The sequence below is a fragment of the Coenobita brevimanus genome, chromosome 47 (genome assembly GCF_032717465.1).
Source record: "Coenobita brevimanus isolate Jiangsu-jjx chromosome 47, ASM3271746v2, whole genome shotgun sequence".
NCBI lineage: Eukaryota > Metazoa > Arthropoda > Malacostraca > Decapoda > Coenobitidae > Coenobita > Coenobita brevimanus.
The window spans coordinates 3,364,386-3,384,205 of record NC_137000.1 but is presented as its reverse complement, the minus strand read 5'-3'; the positions used below and the strand labels follow the sequence as shown (position 1 = coordinate 3,384,205).

The window sequence follows — 19,820 nt, the reverse complement described above, 5'->3', positions numbered from 1 at the left end:
TGTTTGTTCAGTTACCTATTCATCGAAGGAAAACTAACTTTCAGCCCAAGGACGTCTTTTTATCATAATCAGGTAGCCGTCAAAAAATTCCATTCATATTCCAAAGAACCCTTTCGAGATATAGGGGTTAATTAAAGCCATAATTAACCTTCCATTTCTAAAAGGCTTCCCCAAGCTGAATACAATCGTCTCGAGGTGACACAAATAAACTCTAAAAGACATCCTCATATAAGAGCTTAATACTCACTAACGAAACTAAGAAGATTAACACCACTACGGCTGGCTTAAATGGCTAAAGCGTGTATATTTTCACTACCCTGTTTATCCCTGTACCCGTGGCAGGGATTCGACATCGGGAAAACCTTTTGAAGTCACAGAGGTTTGTGATGTAGACGCTTGTGATGCTGCTGGATGTCTTACCTTATAAATTACTCCTGATCTTCAAAAAGCATCTGTTGCCACACAGTTAACCATTCCACTTCGATGACTTATTTCTTATTCTACTTTTGTAGCATTAAGAGGCTTTTTTCAGCTTAGGCGTGAGTTTTCGAACTCAAGAGTTTTAATATAACCTTCATTGTCTTTATTACAAGTGTCAACTCCAAAGCTGAATGAACCTGTCAGGAAATGGCAAGAATAAACTCCATATGATGTCCTCTTGCTGACGGGGTTAACGTCACAGCCTTCTGACATCTTATTTTCCCTCTAACGTTACAGAGGATTTGTTATCATGATAAGCTCGGACTTCACCGTGTTTGCTGATGTCACAGTGGCCTCTGACGTTACAAGGGAGTTGATGCCGCGGTAGTCTTTGATGCCAAGGTGACTTCTGCTGTCGCAGTGGCGAGTGATGCTAAGGTAGTTTCTGAAATCACAGATAATTTTTTTGTAACTGGCTTCTGACATCATAAGGTCTTTTGACATCACAAGGACTTTGGAGTCATGGCGGCCTCTGACGTCTAAGGTATCTCCTGACATCGTAAGACTTTGAGGCCATTTTGGCTTCTGACGTTACAGGTGTTTTGATGTCCCAGTGGCCTTTGACATTACAGGGACTTGTCATGTCACGGTGGCCTCTGAAGTCTCCTAAACATCATAACGCTGTGATGAACTCTGAGGTAATTTCTTTATATATAACATGTTGATCACTGACGCCGCACGGACATCTTGATGCGATGTTACGATGGCCTTCAGTGTTACAGGAACTTTTAATGTGATGTCAGGGTAGCCATCAGTGTCACAGGAACTTTCGATGAGTTGTCACAGTGGTCATCGATGTCACAGGGACTTTTGATATGATGTCATGGTGGCCTTTGACGCTGTGTGGACTATTTCACCAAACCACTGAGCCCAGGAACGTCTCTGACATCTTAACTTTGTGCCTTCTCTTGACGATTTTGTTCATCTTAGGCTAGGCTCTTCTCACCGGCTTAACTCCAGCAGCACAAGAGCCTTTCCTAAGCTAAAGATAATCACCTTGATATACAAAGATTAGAGAGGAAAAGACGTCACCGGATTCAAGGAGCTAATGTCGTAGGGGCCTCTGAAATCGTAAGTTTCATGATGTCGGCGGCCTGTGACGTGACGGGAAGGGGAAAGGGGAATTAGTGACCTTCTACGAGGGCATCTTGACTCCCTTGGTATTGGGAGGCCCCGACACCAGCCAGAAAGTCGGAAGGCTGCCCTTACCCTGCCGACAAAAAAAAATATTATCAATTGTTTGGGTCTTGTGGAAGATCTGCTAATACTGCTTCAGCGAAAAGGAAACTCCAAATCGGAACTTAGAACAAAGTATATACTAAGATACAGTTACCGATGAGAACGAGTATAGGCATGACCTTGATCTACTAGGAGTATCTGAACTCGAAGGAATTGTTTCCCAGCTAAAGGTTAGAACAATACAGACAACAAACATCTAGGCAAGAGTATATTTTACTTTCTAAGCTAGAGCTGCAGCAACAACAACAAAATGGGCTAGGACACAATTACTATTAAAAAAAAAAAAAAAAAACGAACAAGCAAAACCTTGATCTAGTAGCCTTAGTACTCAATGAAGTCCCACAGTTAAAGGTTAGAACAAAGCAGACACCATAAAAGCTAAAACGTTTTAGATCGAAGCTACGACAAAATGCTAGGACACGATTGCTAAGGGCGAGAACAGCTGCGACGTTGATGACCTGGTTGCCTTTGAGGTTAGAGCGATACAGACTACAGACATCAAGCCTACAGCGTTCGAAGTCGAAGCTAGGAGGACAAGAGGCTAGGACATAACTACGGAAGACTAGGACAGGTATGACCTTGATCTCCTGGTAGCCCCTGAACTCGAAGGAATAGCCTCCCAGCTGCTCGAGAACCTCTTTAGTAGCCTGGGATATGTGCACCTTCATGGCTGTTGGTGGGAAGAATGTGAAAGCTTGTGGTCTGAAATGTACCTGATCCTCATGAGAATTAAGGTCGTACTCTAGGTGGCATAGGAGGCTTCGTAGCACCCCTCCTTTAGCACTTTATTTCTCTTATCACTGCTTTTTGTACTTTCACTTGTTTGATATGTTCGTCATATTAGTATGGATATAGCTTACATCAGTACCATACAAGAGGATTCAAAGGTGTAATATGCAGAATATTGCTAAGGAAGGGGTGTTGCCAAACTTTCAAAATCAATAACTAGAATGATAACGTAGTGTTTACTTTTGCCTTCTCATCTCTTACTCATGATTTCTCACCTTTCTCCCTTACTAGCTGGCAAAAGGTATATTTATCTCACTCAAAGTCGTATGCATTGAGCTTAAAATACAAAGTAGACGGCAAGCCCTCCATTACTGATAAGCAGTTGCGGAGCATTTAAGTTTGCTGAAATTGATCAGAATGCATCCCACAGAAGAGAGTGCACTCAGTAGCAATAAAGGCAAACCACCTTATACTCTGGTGATGTGCTTCCGAAATTATTTACAATTAATGGTGATTTGCCTTACATGTTGCGATTTATGTAGTATGAATGCAACAGTCAATTAGAGTATTACAACCGTATCAGTAAAACTGAATGGGCTAAGGTGTAAACAATATCCTAATTTTTTATTATCACTTGTGGAAGACCTGTAACTGTTGAATGTGTCGGCCAGTCTTCTTCCACATTGAAGAGTGCAATCAGAATCGATACTGGAAGGTCAGACATCTATTCTTCTCATATGCTTGATCGTCAAAAACTGGGGGCTTGTCTTCAAATACTCACTCTCATTTATAATAATACGTCACCTACGGCCTACCAGTCAAGTCCTCACAGTTACCCAGCTCTAAAGCATGCAACCTTACTTCTCATTATTCAGCTCTTCAGCTTTAGCTCTTGAAGCGTTCTGTCGTCGTGAATTTATTACTGGTTCAGTCGTAGTTATACACTTTAATGAAATTCTCTTCACAACAATAAATACTGCAGCGCAACAAATAATTCTTTCAAAACACAATTTTGTCATTAGCAGCCTCTGACATAAGAAGCCTTTTCATAATTTTCCTTACAAGCAAAAATATATACTTAAACTAAAAATTTTTACATAAGAATCAAACTGGCAGACATTGGGACCCCGGGAGTTTTTCTTTTTTCCAGGCATAAACAGCTGTCTTCGATCAGTAACTAAACAGCACAAAAACCTTCGGTATGTTAGTTGAATAATAAACATTAAAGGATAATCACGGCACTGACCTTCCCCAGTGCTCTCCATCCTACTGGCCACATTAACCGTGTCGCCGAAGAGACAGTAGCGAGGCATCCTTGTCCCCACAACACCTGTCAAGACACAACACCATCACTCTCACTTCTACAGTTAAACAGTGTTCATCATAAGGTCATACTGACAAACATGCCGTTAATTATAATGTCATTTTCCAAAAGACTAATAATTAAGTCTGTTACATTAATTTTCATTACTGGCTATATACAGAGAAGATAATAATTGAGGAATCCACATGATTTGTATTTTGAAAATTAAATGATGTATCCTCATCTCTTTATACGACTGTAATGTAGATGGGAAGCAGGGTAAGGTAGAAGGAGGCAAAAAAGATAGTAGGACGAGACGAGGCAAGGAAAAGTGAATCATACCAAGACTGAGTGAGACATCCTGAAGCAGAGGAAGACAGGATAAAGCTGAGTGAAAAAAAAGAAAATAATCAGGAGCTTGGATGAAGCAGACTAAAGAAGAATAAAAATAGATCTCCAGCAAAACAGGCCTCTGAGTTGATGGGTACCCGGATGAAGAGAGGCAGGACAAAAGGTGGAAGGACAAGTTTACATAAAATCGAACAAGGCAGAAGATTGTAGAAGAAGGCAGAGGGTGGCAGAGCAAGGCAGAGGGTGGCAGAGCAAGGCAGAGGCTGGAAGGACGAGGCAGAGGGTGGTAGGACGAGGCAGAGGGTGGCAGGACGAGGCAAAAGCTGGCAGGACGAGGCAGGGGGTGGCATGACAATGCATAGCGAAAAGGGACAAGGCAGAGGGAGGTATGACAAAGCAGAAGGGGGCAGAACAAGGCAGAGGGTTGTAAGACGAGTCAGAGTGGCAAGAGGAGGCAAAGGGTGGCATGACAAATCAGAGAAAGGCAGGATAAGTCAGAGGATGATAGAACAAGGCAGAGGGAAACAAGACAATGCAGAAGGAGGCAGGGCAGGGTAGAGTGAGACAGGGCAAGTCCGAGGCAGGATGAGGCAAGACAGAGCAGAGGGGGACAGGTCAAGGAAGAAAGAGCCAGGACAAGGCAGAGGGAGGCAGAATAAGACATATGGAGGCAGAACAAGGCAAAGAAGAAAAAAAAAGGAAGGAGGGAAGCATTTTGAAAGTCAGTGTGAAAGGGACAAAGGCAGATCAAAGAAGTGTGAAAGAGAAAAAGCAGAATGAATTTACCAGCAACACACGGCCCTGAATTGATGCCGGCCCTGATGAGGAGTGACTTGTCGGGACGGTGGGGTATCTCGAAGGCCTTGGCTCCCTCGATCAGGTCCAGGGCCATGTCACACAGCTCTCCGGCGTGACGCAACCCTACAACACCAATACATCATCGCAATATCACGCGTCTTATGATGTAGCCACTCTTGCTACACCACTCTTAACGTCACATTTTTGCAGCATCATATTTTTTGCATCATATTATAGCAACATCATATTCTTCCAGCGTCATATTCTTACAACATATTATAACATCATTTTATGGCAACATACTGGCTTACGACCTTATATTTTTGCCATATCAGTCTTGTGACATCTTACACAACAATATCATAAGCCTGCAGCAATAGGCCGTACCTCTCAACCCTTACAAATTCAACATCATGCTCTGTTCTCCGTGACAGACTTAAAACAATTCCATTTTGTATGAAGCAATCTTTCGTGTATCCAGTATTATCCAAGTGTACGTCTCACTTTTCAGTCCCTTTTTCATGGCCAGTAACTTTTGTGCTTAGTCTTTTGACTTGTTTAATGGTGATGATGATGATATTACTGAAGATGAGGAAAATGACGATGAAGACGATGACGATGCTGATGAAGGAAACAATGACGACGAAAAGGACTCTGTACTAAGAAAAAAAAAAATAGATTATATAAATACAGACGACTATGAAAAGAAGAAAACGTATACAAGTACATACCATTGGGGTGAGGGAGTCCAGACACCACCATGTACGCATCCCCGATGGTCTCCACCTTGTACACGTCGTAGTTGCCAATGCGAGAGTCGAACATGTTGTAGAGTTTGTTCAGCAAGGTCACTACCTGCGGGGAAGAGAGAGAGAGAGAGAGAGAGAGAGAGAGAGAGAGAAAGTGATGAAAGGACAAAATGAGGCATAAACGATTGGAAGTGACATAAAAAGAGGGAAGAGTCACAGAATGGGTGAGAAGGCATAGAAGTTTTGAGTCGAGAGAATGAATACTGTAGGAGGGATGAAACGAGAATACAGAAAAGGAGGAATGAAAGTAGGGAGACTGAGAAAAGGACAGTGATCGTGACATACGTAGGGCGAAAGATTTGCAAGAAGTAACCTAATAAAGGTAGGAAGGAGACAAACATGGAACTGAGAGAGTCAGAGAGTAAATCTGGGCAAGAAATAAAATACTGATCTAGGAGAGACAAAAATGTACGTGAAACACTGAGAGAATAAATATACAAGAATTATATAACAAGGAAAGAAATAAAAATGAATGCGAGAGAGACAAAAACAAAGGCTGAGCAAGGAAGGAGATATGGCACAGGAAGGGGCAAAAATGGAAGTGAAGGACACAGGGTGAAAAAATTAACAAAGAAAGAGGAGGACATGGTGTGCAGGGGGAAGCTTGGGAGAAGTTCAAGGCCAGGATCTGCACCCGAATAACAGAGAGTTAGTGAGTTAGTAACAAAGAGATGGATCGAGATACTAATAGGAGAGAGAGATACTAATGAAAAGGAGGACAGGAATGATGAAGGAAGTGAGGTACAAATTAAGCAGGGGAGGAGATACTGCGAAGAGTCTGATTCTTGTAAGAGGGAATGAGACGATAAGCGAGAGAGTGATATGATAGTGGGGGAGTGAGATATACCAGCAAGGCAGAGGATGGGATACTAATGTATGTAAAAGGAAAAGGGATCAAAGTAAAACAGAAAATGAAAGCACAAAAAGAAACAATGAAGGGAGAACGAGTAAGTGGTCAGTAGAAAAATAAATACACTTAAAAGAATCGTAATTATACTCTACTAATATTTCCTTTCCATGCATCAACCATAATCAGTAATCCAAGCAGATCTTGACTCTGGCTCTCTTCTATTCAGTTTTTCTCTTTGGAATAGTGGGTTATTATTTTTTTACAGGCTTTCAGTCATTGGCTCTTTCTCTTTTACGTAAATATATTAGGTCTAGAAACAAGATAATACTATGACAGTAAGGGGGTGGAGAATTTAAATATAACTGAAATTATGCTGTACATTACAAGAATGAAGACCGGACGAACCAGTGGTTAGGAGGAATAATATAAGAAACCCTACTAACCTTGTCTCCAAGCATAATTTTTTAAAATATAATCCGTATATATATAAGCTTCCCACTGCTTTCCAACGTGACCCGAATGAACAAGTGGCATTAAAGAGGGATTTTAGATCATTGTGACTTACCTGCATGGGCTCAGAGTCTGAACAGAGAGTGGTGAAGCCAACTATGTCACTAAAGTACACAGACACGTCCTTGTAGCTCTCCGCAGGTACCTGCCAAATACCCAAGATACATAGGTTCGTATTCTTAGAGGCTTCGTAGATTCTGTAGTAGCTCTTAAGTTAACGATAAATTTCTCTTACTGCCCCTTCCTATTCTCTTGTTATGCTATTCATATTTTCATGGCGACATATATTGCATAAATATCGTACAAAATTATATTAACGTGCCAGCAGCAATTATACCCTGGTAAGAAAGAGATGCTATACCTCTTTTTTTTTCTCTCTCTCTCTGCTTTAGCCTAGAATTGCCATGTCTCCATTTTGGATGATGAGTCGTAACAATGGTTTAATGCTAGGATACTCGTATAATGCTAGTCATGAAGAAATGCTATGGATAGGATGTAGTCATGGTATTGTCTATTCTACTACTGAGTCAAGTGAAATTAGCAACAAAGGAACTAAAACCTGGGCCAAGTTAAGGTAAAAGCATTATAGAAGCCACACTTCCTGGTGAGAGTAAGGGTCATATGGCCTTATTCTCGTCGACTGAGGAAGCTCCCTAACACATCTTCCTAAGTGTCCTCTTGCGTGTTATATAAATCATTCCAATATTGGCAGACTCAGCATAACACGCAAACGGAGAGAGAGAGAGAGAGAGAGAGAGAGAGAGAGAGAGAGAGAGAGAGAGAGATGGAGAATCAGTAGCTGAGGAGGAAGTGTTACAAATCTTATACAACATCGAGGATACGATCCATATATAACTAGGAGGCACTCAGAGAGCGCAAAATGCCATTGCCATTAAAAAGGGTCTGGATCAGGATCCATGGAGATATTGTGCTGAATACATTGGATCCGGATCCGCACCGTTTGTTCCTTGACCCATGGATCACCCTTCCACAAAATGTTATTGATATTCAGAACTTTTGGAAATATTATACTTAGGATCCGGATTCGCCCCCAAATTTAATTAATTCCTTTGGTCCATGGCCCACCCTTCGATCAATTTTTCATTGAAATTCATTGACGACTTTTGGAGATATCGTCTAGATAAACAGACAGACAAACATGGTGAATACATAATCTCCTCCAACTTTGTTGGCGGAGGTAGTCATAACTGCCACCGCACCGCAAGCTACTGGGAATGTAAGGCCACTTGCTCCTTAACGATTTGTTTGCATATTACATTTTAACATTCCCTTTCATGTTATTCACGCCTGTTTAATACCGAAATAAGGAGAGGAGGGACATTGAAAAGATTTAACAGATACAAAACAGAAATCACTCAAAGAGCTCATACCTCCACCAATGCCATTGCAGGATCCTGATCCTGATCCGGACACACACACACACACACACACACACACACACACACACACACACACACACACACACACACACACACACACACACACACACACACAAAGATAAAGTGACAGAATGAAAATAGGAATACATGATACAGAGAAACATAGACGAGGAGCGGTAATAATCAACACCAGAAAAAACACGAGAATAATGATATACGGTTGAAACAGAGGTAATTAAATGACGAAAATATGGAAAATATAGCAAATCGGACCGTCTTCTTTAAGTTGGAAGGAAACGGGTCGGGACAGGAGACACATTTCGGATACAGTGAATATGTTGAAGTAGGAATTGAAACAGTGATAAGTTTAGACCATAAAATTACTTGAAACAGGGGATAAGTAAAGGCAGGAAATATACAGAGTAAAGCATATCAAACCGTCCTCTTCTTTAGGTTGAGAGTGATGATCGAGGGATAAAAATAGAAGCAAAATTGAAATAAAAAGTAGAATTAAGGAACTGAAAAATGTAAAAAGCAAACGGAAATCAACAAACCCAGGGAAAATACAAAATAATGCATATCACACCGTCTTTTTCTTCTTGAGCTGGAGGGCGACTGCTCTGGGCAACATCTGGTAAATAAGTCGGTCACACCTGCGCTTCTCTCGTTTCAGCTCGGCGCCTTTTACAGTCAGGTTGGAGGCGAACACCTGCAATTTGACGAAATTACCTTCATCAGTCTGGTAACGATTTTTTTCGTTTTATTTTTCCTATCTCCAAACGGTTTTATTCAGCTTTGGAGAAACTTCTCGAACTCAGGATGTTTAATATAGTCTTCATTTCAACTTCTTTACAATCACGGGTCTTGCCAAAGCCTAATAAAATCGTCTGAGGTAGCAAACGTAAATTATGAGAAAAGATCATCTGATTTGCGAAGTTAAAGTTCCCAGTCCTCTATAAGTCACTTACAGCTGAGTAAAATCGTCTAGCTTTAGTTAAAATACAATACACGATTTTTTCCCATCAATTGATGGTTAACGGTATCATTCTATCGCTTTCAGGGTCCTAGGACTTATTCTCACCTGAATAATATCGTCTGGCGTTATCTGGAATGAAATACCACAGTTGTCCCGAGCATGACCGGGTGAACAATTTAAAATGTGTGTGTGTGTGTGTGTGTGTGTGTGTGTGTGTGTGTGTGTGTGTGTGTGTGTGTGTGTGTGTGTGTGTGTGTGTAAAAGAGAAAATCACAGAAAGCAGAGACATAACACTTGTGGTCATCAGTGTATGCAGCAGCTGCACATACTTGCACTACATTTCTGCCGACACAAGTAACTTGTGTTCAGGGCAATATTCTAAATGCCTCAGAGGAGTTTGCAACACCTCTTCTTTACCGATTGACTTTGAACATTGCACCTCAGTATCTTTTTGAATAGTATTGGTAGAATCTATGTCGACAGTAAAACGATATATACAGCATGCAAGTGAAAGTTGAGGTGTAATATGTACAATAAATCGCCTAGGAAAAGGTGATACGGTATCTACTATGCCACCTAGAGTACGCCCCATATTTCCTTACAAACGACTGTCATTAACGGAGACGTCTTTTTCTTTTAGTTAATTCTTGCTCTCTCTGCAGACAATTTCAATCAGATATATATATATATATATATATATATATATATATATATATATATATATATAAAATAAAGTACAATTACTATGCTTACCATTAACTAAAATATTCGAAATAACTTCTACATCACCAAAGGGACCATCATAACTGCCACACAACATGATCCACTGCACATTTTTAATGTGTCCGACTCTGGATACAGATCTGATGTCTTGTTCCCTGAGGCTCATTAGTCTATCTACGTGTAGCACACCTTTACATGTCACCACTTCGGGACATATCCACCGTCCTTATTGAACTAAATATAGTTGGTGTATCAGTATGAGCCATTTCATAGCACTTTATCACAAGTTAGTCCATATTCTAGGGTTAATCTCTTGCTACAACAGTTTATATTCGTGAGAGAGAGAGAGAGAGAGAGAGAAAGAGAGAGAGAGAGAGAGAGAGAGAGAGAGAGAGAGAGAGAGAGAGAGAGAGACGATAGTTTTAGGTTAAATTAAAGTGAAAAGAGTATAGAAAACAGACCTCCTCCTTGAATCCCATCTCACCTGGATGCTGAAGGTGGCGTGGCGGACAAGCAAGATGATGAGGGGCGAGATGACGAGGATGAGAACCAGGATGATGATGGAGATAGTTACCTGTGTGTCTGACCAACGAGTCTCTCGTACCATGTACTCCCTTTGCACGTACACACACATACATATGCATTCATATATGCGAGTACATAGACATACATGCACAAACCATCTCAAGTGCAAGCGCACACACACACACACACACACACACACACACACACACACACACACACACACACACGTGTAGAGATTCAGTTAGTATAGATTACACAGCTGCGTTCAGGGGTTATAAGCATCTTTCATATAATGCACTAGTTTGTGTTAAAATGTTAAGGTAGTTATGATATATATGCAGTTTATATTCATGCATTGGAGAGAGAGAGAGAGAGAGAGAGAGAGAGAGAGAGAGAGAGAGAGAGAGAGAGAGAGAGAGAGAGAGAGATGGAGGGGGGAGGAAGCGAAAAAAGAATAATTCAAAAGATCCTACGATATGCAAGATCATTGAAAAGATACAAGATAGCTAGGACATGCAGGAAAAACGAGGAATATCTAGGGACAAACTTAATCATATCCAAGAGAAGCCATTGCAGGTTCCTCAGCTCGTCAGTGAAGCGGGTCATCACGTAAAAGTAATCGTCAGCCACCTTCAGGTCTGACATCTGCTCCACGTTGCCCAGAATCATATCCCGCCTGGCCAAGAAAAATCACAAGTAACTGTTAGATCCCCTACTTGATATATGCCGTGCTAGAGAGGGACGCCTTCACGTGGTGGCACTAATATGACTGGGCAATGAAGCTCTCTGATTATACAAACTTCCCTTAATCCCTTCTTTATCCCTCGAAAGTATATATATATATATATATATATATATATATATATATATATATAAGATATTCATGTCATTATCATATCATGTGTCGTTCCTCCCACTCAGTTTAAATAATTTCTCTGAATTATCTTCAAACACCTGTACAAGTTTTGTACATACGGTTAATATTAAGAAGAATTTCATCAATTAATTATGGTCTTAAACGCCTCGTATTGGAGGTAGAAGCTTTTTTGAAAAAAAAAAAAATCCCCAGTCATTAGTTAAGTAATTAAACTCCCTGTATTGGAAATGGTTGATATTGAGAAAATCCTCGCGACTTATCTATGTTCTTAAACTCATCGTATTGGAAAAGTTGTTATTAAGATAAGTCTCACCAATGAATTGTGTTCTTATACCCTCGTACTGAAAAGACTTAATATTAAGATCCTCACCAACTGCTAATGTTCTTAAACTCCTCATATTGTAGGTAGAATCTTTCCACTTTGTCCCGAACCAACTGAACAAAATCCTTGGTCTGGTTGAAGGATTTCCAGGCCAACACGTCGAAGATAACGAAACTCACGAACTTGTCCTTTGTGAGACTCCCCGTGCCAAAAAAGCTGAGGCCTTCCACCGTGACGATGCCAAAGTACTCGACTGAACGGATCATGTCCTTGTAGGCCACTAGCAGCCTGTAGTATAGAGGGTAGTATTAGAGAATGCAAACTCTTCATAGTTGCATTGTATTGTACTACATACCCTCGCCACAGGACACCAGTCGATACACTACACACTCACCTTACACTCTCTCTCTCTCTCTCTCTCTCACACACACACACACACACACACACACACACACACACACACACACACACACACACACACACACACACACACACACACACACACACACACACACACACACACTGGCTTATGTTGCTAGTTTAGTTTAATCTTGCTACTAGTACACAGTTTTATTCAGCTTAGAAGAAAATTCATTTAGTAAAAGAATTAGGCAAGGCTATATCTAATTCCTGCTAATGGCAATACTGAAACAAACACAAAAGCGCTAAATAGATGCGGGAGCTTCAGGGTCCAAATATGGTGTCACTAAAGTAGCTGAAGTCTAAAAAAGTGAAGCATGCCAAGGGAGAAAAAAAACATTAGTATACAACAGACTGACAGGGCCTCTCGAGGAGATGGTTCCGCATCTAAAAAGAAAGACGTCTTCCGTCTGAGCGGGTTAAAAATCATTGTCTGGAGGCAGCGGAAAAAGAGAGAGAGAGAGAGAGACAGACAGACAGAGAGCGGGGGGAGGGGGATGAGAGAAAGTAGACATTATCGTAAAGATTAATTAGGTCGCCCCTGAGCGTGTGATCTGAGCTACCTTGACATAATCCCCTAATATGATTATCTAACCCATTCTCTTTCTCTCTCTCTCTCTCTCTCTCTCTGCCTGACCTACTTATCTATATTTTCCCAGTCACTTCTTACACCTTCTCATTTCTTCAGCGCAATATTTTCAGACCAAAGACTATCCATTCACCAAGTCTAGTATGCTTCAGTTTACCTTTGAACTTTTGCCTTTTGTAAATCTAACCATCTATTTTGTTTATCTCATTATTTTGTGATATTTTCCACCCTTTACGCTTTTCCATAACGTTATCCTTATTTCGTCATTCATTTATAATTACCTTCCACCCACACCTTACACCCATCCTCCATCCATATCCCCCACCCACACACTCTCCATGCTGTACGTTCCACTCTCATCCTGTACTATTACCTCCTTCATCCTACAGCCATCGCCTATCCCCCATCCACGCCCTTCGCCTACCCCCACACTCACACCCACACCTTACACCAGTGGTTCTCAATCTTAAGGTTCACGAACCCTCCAGGGTATGCAAGAGGGTTTCCAGGAGTACTTCGACCCCCCGATATGAAAAAAGTATATAAAATATAGTAATTTTACAAACATAAATCATGAGATGATAGTGAGAACTGGGAAACTAGTTTCTGTGAAAGATGGGTATCAGTCATAATCATATATGATATTGACTGCCATGATAAAATCTCCGTGTTAACACTGACACAGTGTTGTAACAGTGTAATAACACACATTTCCGTGGCAAATTAACTTCTACTTCAGTAATTTTGCAACAGCCATTGTGATACCATTATGTAATGGACTAGTGTTAATGGAGTACCAATCTGTATTCAGTACCTCGAAAATGAGGGTACGGGTTGATAGTCTGAATACTCAGAGGTTACATAATAAAAAGTTTCTGAACCAATGCCGTACGAGTACACTCATTCCAACTCCAAAGGTACACTCATCGTCCCCCCCCCCCCCGTCACACACACTACATCCATCCCAGTCCCACGTCCTGCTGTATACCCATCACAAGCCCACACCGTACTGTATGCCCACCCCACACCCACACCCATCCCCCTCCCACATCCTCCTACATCTTTCACACACACCCTCAGCCTAAACCCACAGTTCACCCACACCTTACGTGTATCACTCATCCGTGACCCGTCCAACACTCACATACTACATTCTTCCTAAACCCATCTCCCATACTACACCCACACCTCGCCCACTCTCTACGTCTGTTTTCATCCACACTCTTCTCTCACTCTTAATCTGTATGTCTGTCAACCTCCACCCACACCCTCCACCCATCCCTCACCTACCATCCACACCCTACACCCCATCCACACCCTATTATACTTCACCCTTCTCCCAATTCTCTTCTGGCTTTTCCCAAACTTTTTGATCCCCAAACAAGAGGATTATTTGTGTATAATCATCAGAGCTGCTTAATTAATTCCTCTAAAATCCTTTGTAATCAGGGCTAGGGTATCGGCCGAGAGAGAGAGAGAGAGAGAGAGAGAGAGAGAGAGAGAGAGACAGACAGAGAGAGACAGAGAGACAGAGAGAGACAGAGAGAGACAGAGAGAGACAGACAGAGACAGACAGACAGACAGAGACTGAAAAGAAAGGAAGAGAACAGGATATGGGGTGAATATAAGGATAAGAGGAGGAAGGACATTTGGAGACAGACAGACAGACAGACATACAGACAGAGAGGTAGTGATGTAAGTCGCAACTGTCTTCAAGATAAGTTACCAGATCAGTGTGCGCTAAGTCTATCGGCTCCTTAAGTCTAGATAAACGTTCAGATTACGTTACACAACATCTACAACAGAGAAAATTAATAACGATTTGGAGAGAATGAAAAATGGCTGATGATTACTGATAAAGAGACTGTGAGTGAGAGAGGTGGAGGTGGAGAGGGGAGGGGGAGACCGAAGATGAGATGGAGGGATAAGATGGAGAGGTTTATGAGAAAGGGGGCTGTGAGTTTGAGATAGGGTATCCTGATGGCGTAGGACACGGTGAATTTATTTTAGTAGTGAATATTAAAAGGTGAATATCCACATAGTATAACACTACAGAATGAGAGAGAGAGAGAGAGAGAGAGAGAGAGAGAGAGAGAGAGAGAGAGAGAGAGATCGACTACTGACTGACTGACTGACTAACTGGGTTTTACACGAGCACAGAGGAACGTCCTACTTCCACACGCTGGAGATGTTGGCGTCCTTGATGTTTGACACAATGGCCTCCATGATGAAGTATGTGATGCGGTTGTACCAGTCCATCTTCTGAGTGACCGTGTCTCCTTCATCGTTAATGCTCTTTCTGTACCACAATTTAGAAGTACAGTTAGTTGCCTTACTCTGTTTCTTGTGCTGGAAATAGCTATAAGCCAACACAGATTAGATTTATACTCTTTGTACGACAGTTTAGCAACGCTGTAAATTGACTTATCCTACTTTTTTATTTATGAGAAATGCTAGCAATTATCCATAACAGATTAGATTTATTACATTTCAAGACTCACGCCCTTCCACCCCTTTTCTTACTCCCTCATTATAATTCCATCACCTGTAACTAATATCGCAAATGTTGAACGTGTCTGAGCAAGGTAAGGTTGTATGTTGGCCTTTCTTGGCTACATTCGGCTTTATACTGGTTCCACTGTAAGTGCTTTTTTTAGGATTTTTTTAAAAAGATACGACAGGCCATGAACAGCCTAAAGGACTGGAAAAAATATAGTGCTGTATTACTGCTTAGCGGAATTGTTTTTGGCGTTGTTGGGTTATATATGACTCCACTTATGGGAAATGTAACACTGGAATGTAATTTTCATGACAATTTCAGAATGGTAAGACGACATGGTTGGTTCAACAGCTGAGAAGAAAACAAAGTTTTGGTGTTCCTCGAGCAGGGAAATTCTACGAGCCGTACGAACAGTATTCTTGCTCGCACTGCATGTTTTAACAGTGATAATTTGGGTTGCATCACAATTACAAGTGATGGAGCTATAGTGAGGGAGAATGGGCAAGTATGGAAGGTTGTGAGTCATAGCCGAATATAATTCTACTTTGCTTACATCTGGTGACAGGTACCTTACACTGGAAAATTTGCCCCCGTCTCTGCTAATGTATATAATTTCTACACTCTTTAGCTATGCCTTAAATTGCAACATTTCCATCTTGAAAGCTGAGTTGCAGCAATAGATATACATTAGAATATAATGCCACTTATAAAGAAGCACTGTGGAAAGGATGAAGGGCCATAGCATTGTGTTTTTACGCCACTGAGCTACGTTAATTAAACTAGAAAAGGACAAAAGTTTGGACCAAGTTAAGGTGACAGAACCAAACTGCACAACGTCCCCTCCCATCTCACCTCAAGTCCTCCAGCTTGATCTGAAACCTAAGCTTGGACGCGAGTATCTCCTGGATTCCTTCATCTCCCGTAAAGTTGGGCCAAGTGTGGAGACGGTCCAGGATTCCGTCTGTCCTCTTAAAGGTGTCCTGTAGGTTGGTTCTGTGAGGAAATGAGGTTAGTTTAGATTTGGTTAGGTTAGATTAAGTTAGATTAGGTTGTGTTAGACTGGGATAGATTAGGATAGATTATGTTAGGGTTGGTTAGGTTAGGCTGAGATAGGTGAGGTGAGATGAGGTTAGATTAAGCTAGGGTAGGTTAGGCTTGGTTAGGATAGGTGAGGTGAGGTAAGGTAAGGTCAAGTAAGGCTAGGTTGATATAGGTCAAATTAGACCGGGCTAGATTAGGTTAGGTGGGGTTAGATAATGCTAGGTTAGGACAGGTCAGGTTAGGGTAGGTTAGATTTGCATTGGCTTGTGAGATGCGTGGTATTTGTGCAATCGGCCTAGTTGTATCGATGCCATGTCATGAAGGTGTCCCTCTGCAGCACTTGCGCTTGTTTGGATGCCAACCAAAGAAATCTTTACTCCCCAGATGGACTTTCGTAGTTACCTTTAGACTTGATACTGTCGAGCGCATGAACTTTTAACATGAACTTTGTTAGAACTATTACAGTGGATTCGTTAGTGAATTACATACCTACCCAGTGAACCATACCATGTTGGGTATTTTTTTCTTTTTTCTTTCTTTCTTTCTTTCTTTCTTTCTTCTTTTTCTGTTAAGATGCAGACAGATCAGCTCTGAACAAGAAAGAAGGGGTGAAAGAGGAGTGGAAGGGATGGTAGGAGAAGTAATAAGGAAGGAACAGAAGCAGAGAGGAGAAGGAAAATAGGAGAGATGTAAGAGATGCATGAGGACAGTGAGGAGAAACCAAGAGCGAAAACTAAAAAGCGTGGAATGATAACATAAACGCAAGGAAGGGAAGGGAAGGGAAAGGAAGGGAAAGAGAGGAAATGAAGGAGCTGATGATGGAAAGGTGTACATAGTGAGACGTAAAGGTAGATAAAAGTAAGATGAAAAGGTAAAAATGATGGAAGAGAAAGGAAAGTGGGGAAAATGGAAAAGGTGATGGAAGGATACAAGAAACGCTCCGTACCTGAGCTTAGTGCCATTGGAGAAGACAAAGTAGGCGACCTCGCTCCTCTCTAGCTGTACGGCGGTCAGTAGCATACCTAGCTCTACCGTACCGTCCACCTGAGAGAGAGAGAGAGAGAGAGAGAGAGAGAGAGAGAGAGAGATTGTTATTAATGCTTAAACCTACATTTCACTCTTATGAAATTACACATAGCCATAGCACTTTCGCACTTGCCTCTCGTAGGCATCAGTTAACTGCACGGGACAGTCTGGTATGGTATATTTGCGTGCCTGCTATTGATGGGTCTGCGCTGCCAGAGAAGCGGGGGTTACTAGCAGCAACAACAACACATATGTGCCCTGCACGCGCTCGCCCAGAACACTTGCGCTATTTCAGTAATTATTAATTTTAAGTGTGCAGTCTTGCTACAGACTTATTTGTTCAGTGCTTCAGTTCGTCTTTCCACAAATCTACTCTTAAGCACTTTCATACATAGTCATCCTACAGATGTACTATTACCAGTACATTCTGATTTATTTGCACACCTGCATTCACACAATCACACTTACACCTACCCACACCCTCACACACTGATACCTCACCCTCACACACCTACACCTAATTCATACCCTCACACACCAACACATGACTCACACCCTCTTACAGCTTCAAACACACGTCTCCTCAAACCTATACTCACACGCACATCTACACCCACCCTCACTCATCCACACCTACACCCAACGATACCCTTCCACACATACCTACCTGCCCAAAAGGCGCATCTCCCTTTAGTGCAACGCTTCACAGCCTTACACACATTCACTTACTTATAATTACAGCCACCCACTCCCACTCAACATCTACCTGTCTGCTCAAAAGCCGCAAGGACCCTCTGGCGCGACGCTCCAACACATAGAACTACATACCCTACACTCACACCTACACCTGCACTCATACCCAAACCCACACCCATTGAGCACTTTCGCACTACACCCAAACCCACACCCATACAAACCTACACCCAAACCCACACCCTCACACGTTCACATCATCTCACAGATTCACTCCACACACTCCTTCCCATACATGCCCTCACACTTGCACACCACACACCTGCACTTACAAATATACTCACCCACACCCACCCACTCCCTCCCACACTTACCTGCCTGCCCAAAAGACGCATCTCTCTCTGGTGCGAAGCTACGGTGGCCATGAACCAACAATTCTGCATTACGAGGGCGGTGATGGGTAAGAAGGGCAGGGTGATCATCTGCAGCTGGTGCCATCGCTTCCCTGAAGGGCTGACGGGGTTGAAGCTGCAGCACCCAGCCCTCACCGTCACCAGGGAGGAGGCTTCAGTGGCCGAGGCTGACAGGTCGCTCTTCTCGCTGTCTTCGTCCGTCTGGTGCGCCAATGAGGAATTTTGTCTCTTTTAATTCATACACCAACTTAGCGGAGATTTTCGTCATTTTGCAGCTGCTCTCTCGTAGCTCATTGGCAGAATACTGTAATACTACAGCTCGATAGCCTTACCATAATTTTTCTTTTGAGATTTTGTAACTAGCACCGTACTGTAGCGTCGATCGTTTGGTACAGCTCAGCATTCAGGAAGGAAAGAAAGCAATTTTAAGCAAAGTTAGAACGGACAGAGCAAATTTTCGGTGGAACACCCTAGAGTCATTGTTTATTCTGGATTTACGACTCTTCATAACACGGCTTCCTAGGTGATTTGTTTTCGCACACACTTACTGTATTTTTCCTCAGTACTGATTAAATTAAGATAATTAATGTGCCAAAAAATATCAACAAGTTATATGCACAAAAAATTGGTATAAGGAAAGAAGCCATAAACACTCCCCAAAGATCACAAAATTATGGTTTTTACAGTATTACTTGAAGTGTGGTTTATGAATGGCCCCAACATGTCTAATTACCTGGGCATAAATAACCATTATGATTTAATTATGTGAATATTTTGACGGATCATAAGAGAAGATTGGAAAAAAAAAAAAGTTATATGCCATTTTTCAGGAACATTTATTGTACTACAAATGTGTTCTGCGAGCACGCGTTGGAAGTTAAGATTATTATTTTTTTTAAATCTAGAGGTCTGCTTAGAACTGGATTACAGGAAATTAGTTAGAGACATCTTGCTAAAAACATGAGGGCGAGTAGAAAAGAGTAGTGTATTCTGGTAATATATTTTGTACTTCGCTGAACCAACATATAAATGAATGCTTACTTAAACACCACGTGCCAATTGTTAAACACTGGGCCGTATTCTAGGTGTCAAGGAGGCTTCGTAGAACTCGTTCCTTTGCGATTTATTTTGCATATTCCACCAAAACAGTCTCGTGTATGCTTTATATTATTTTATTATCGACATAGTTTACATCATATACAAATTAATACTGAGTGGCAATGCTTAGAATAAATCGCTAAGGAAG

General features: G+C 41.6%; 1 protein-coding gene across 1 annotated transcript; it reads right to left on the bottom strand.

Moving 5' to 3' along the window:
- Window positions 1-1,615: 1,615 nt before the first annotated feature.
- LOC145398978 (uncharacterized) lies at window positions 1,616-18,643 on the bottom strand. Its single transcript, XM_080271709.1, has 14 exons — window positions 18,536-18,643; window positions 17,389-17,486; window positions 16,254-16,394; window positions 15,075-15,200; window positions 11,941-12,180; window positions 11,241-11,369; window positions 10,653-10,782; window positions 9,056-9,178; window positions 7,125-7,214; window positions 5,632-5,755; window positions 4,889-5,023; window positions 3,695-3,778; window positions 2,298-2,389; window positions 1,616-1,690 (listed from the first exon to the last, which is right to left on the bottom strand). The coding sequence occupies exons 1-14, from the start codon at window positions 18,641-18,643 to the stop codon at window positions 1,616-1,618; spliced, it is 1,695 nt and encodes a 564-aa protein (XP_080127835.1).
- Window positions 18,644-19,820: the final 1,177 nt, after the last annotated feature.

Excerpts from the sequence above, each read along its gene's own strand:
- LOC145398978 (XM_080271709.1), bottom strand. The coding sequence starts at position 18,643 with ATGATCACCCTGCCCTTCTTACCCATCACCGCCCTCGTAATGCAGAAT. Across the intron at positions 12,181-15,074 it reads AACATCTCCAGCGTGTGGAA|GCTGCTAGTGGCCTACAAGG; the intron begins GTAGGACGTTCC and ends TCTATACTACAG. Across the intron at positions 1,691-2,297 it reads GGGGCTACCAGGAGATCAAG|GGTAAGGGCAGCCTTCCGAC; the intron begins GTCATACCTGTC and ends TTTTGTCGGCAG.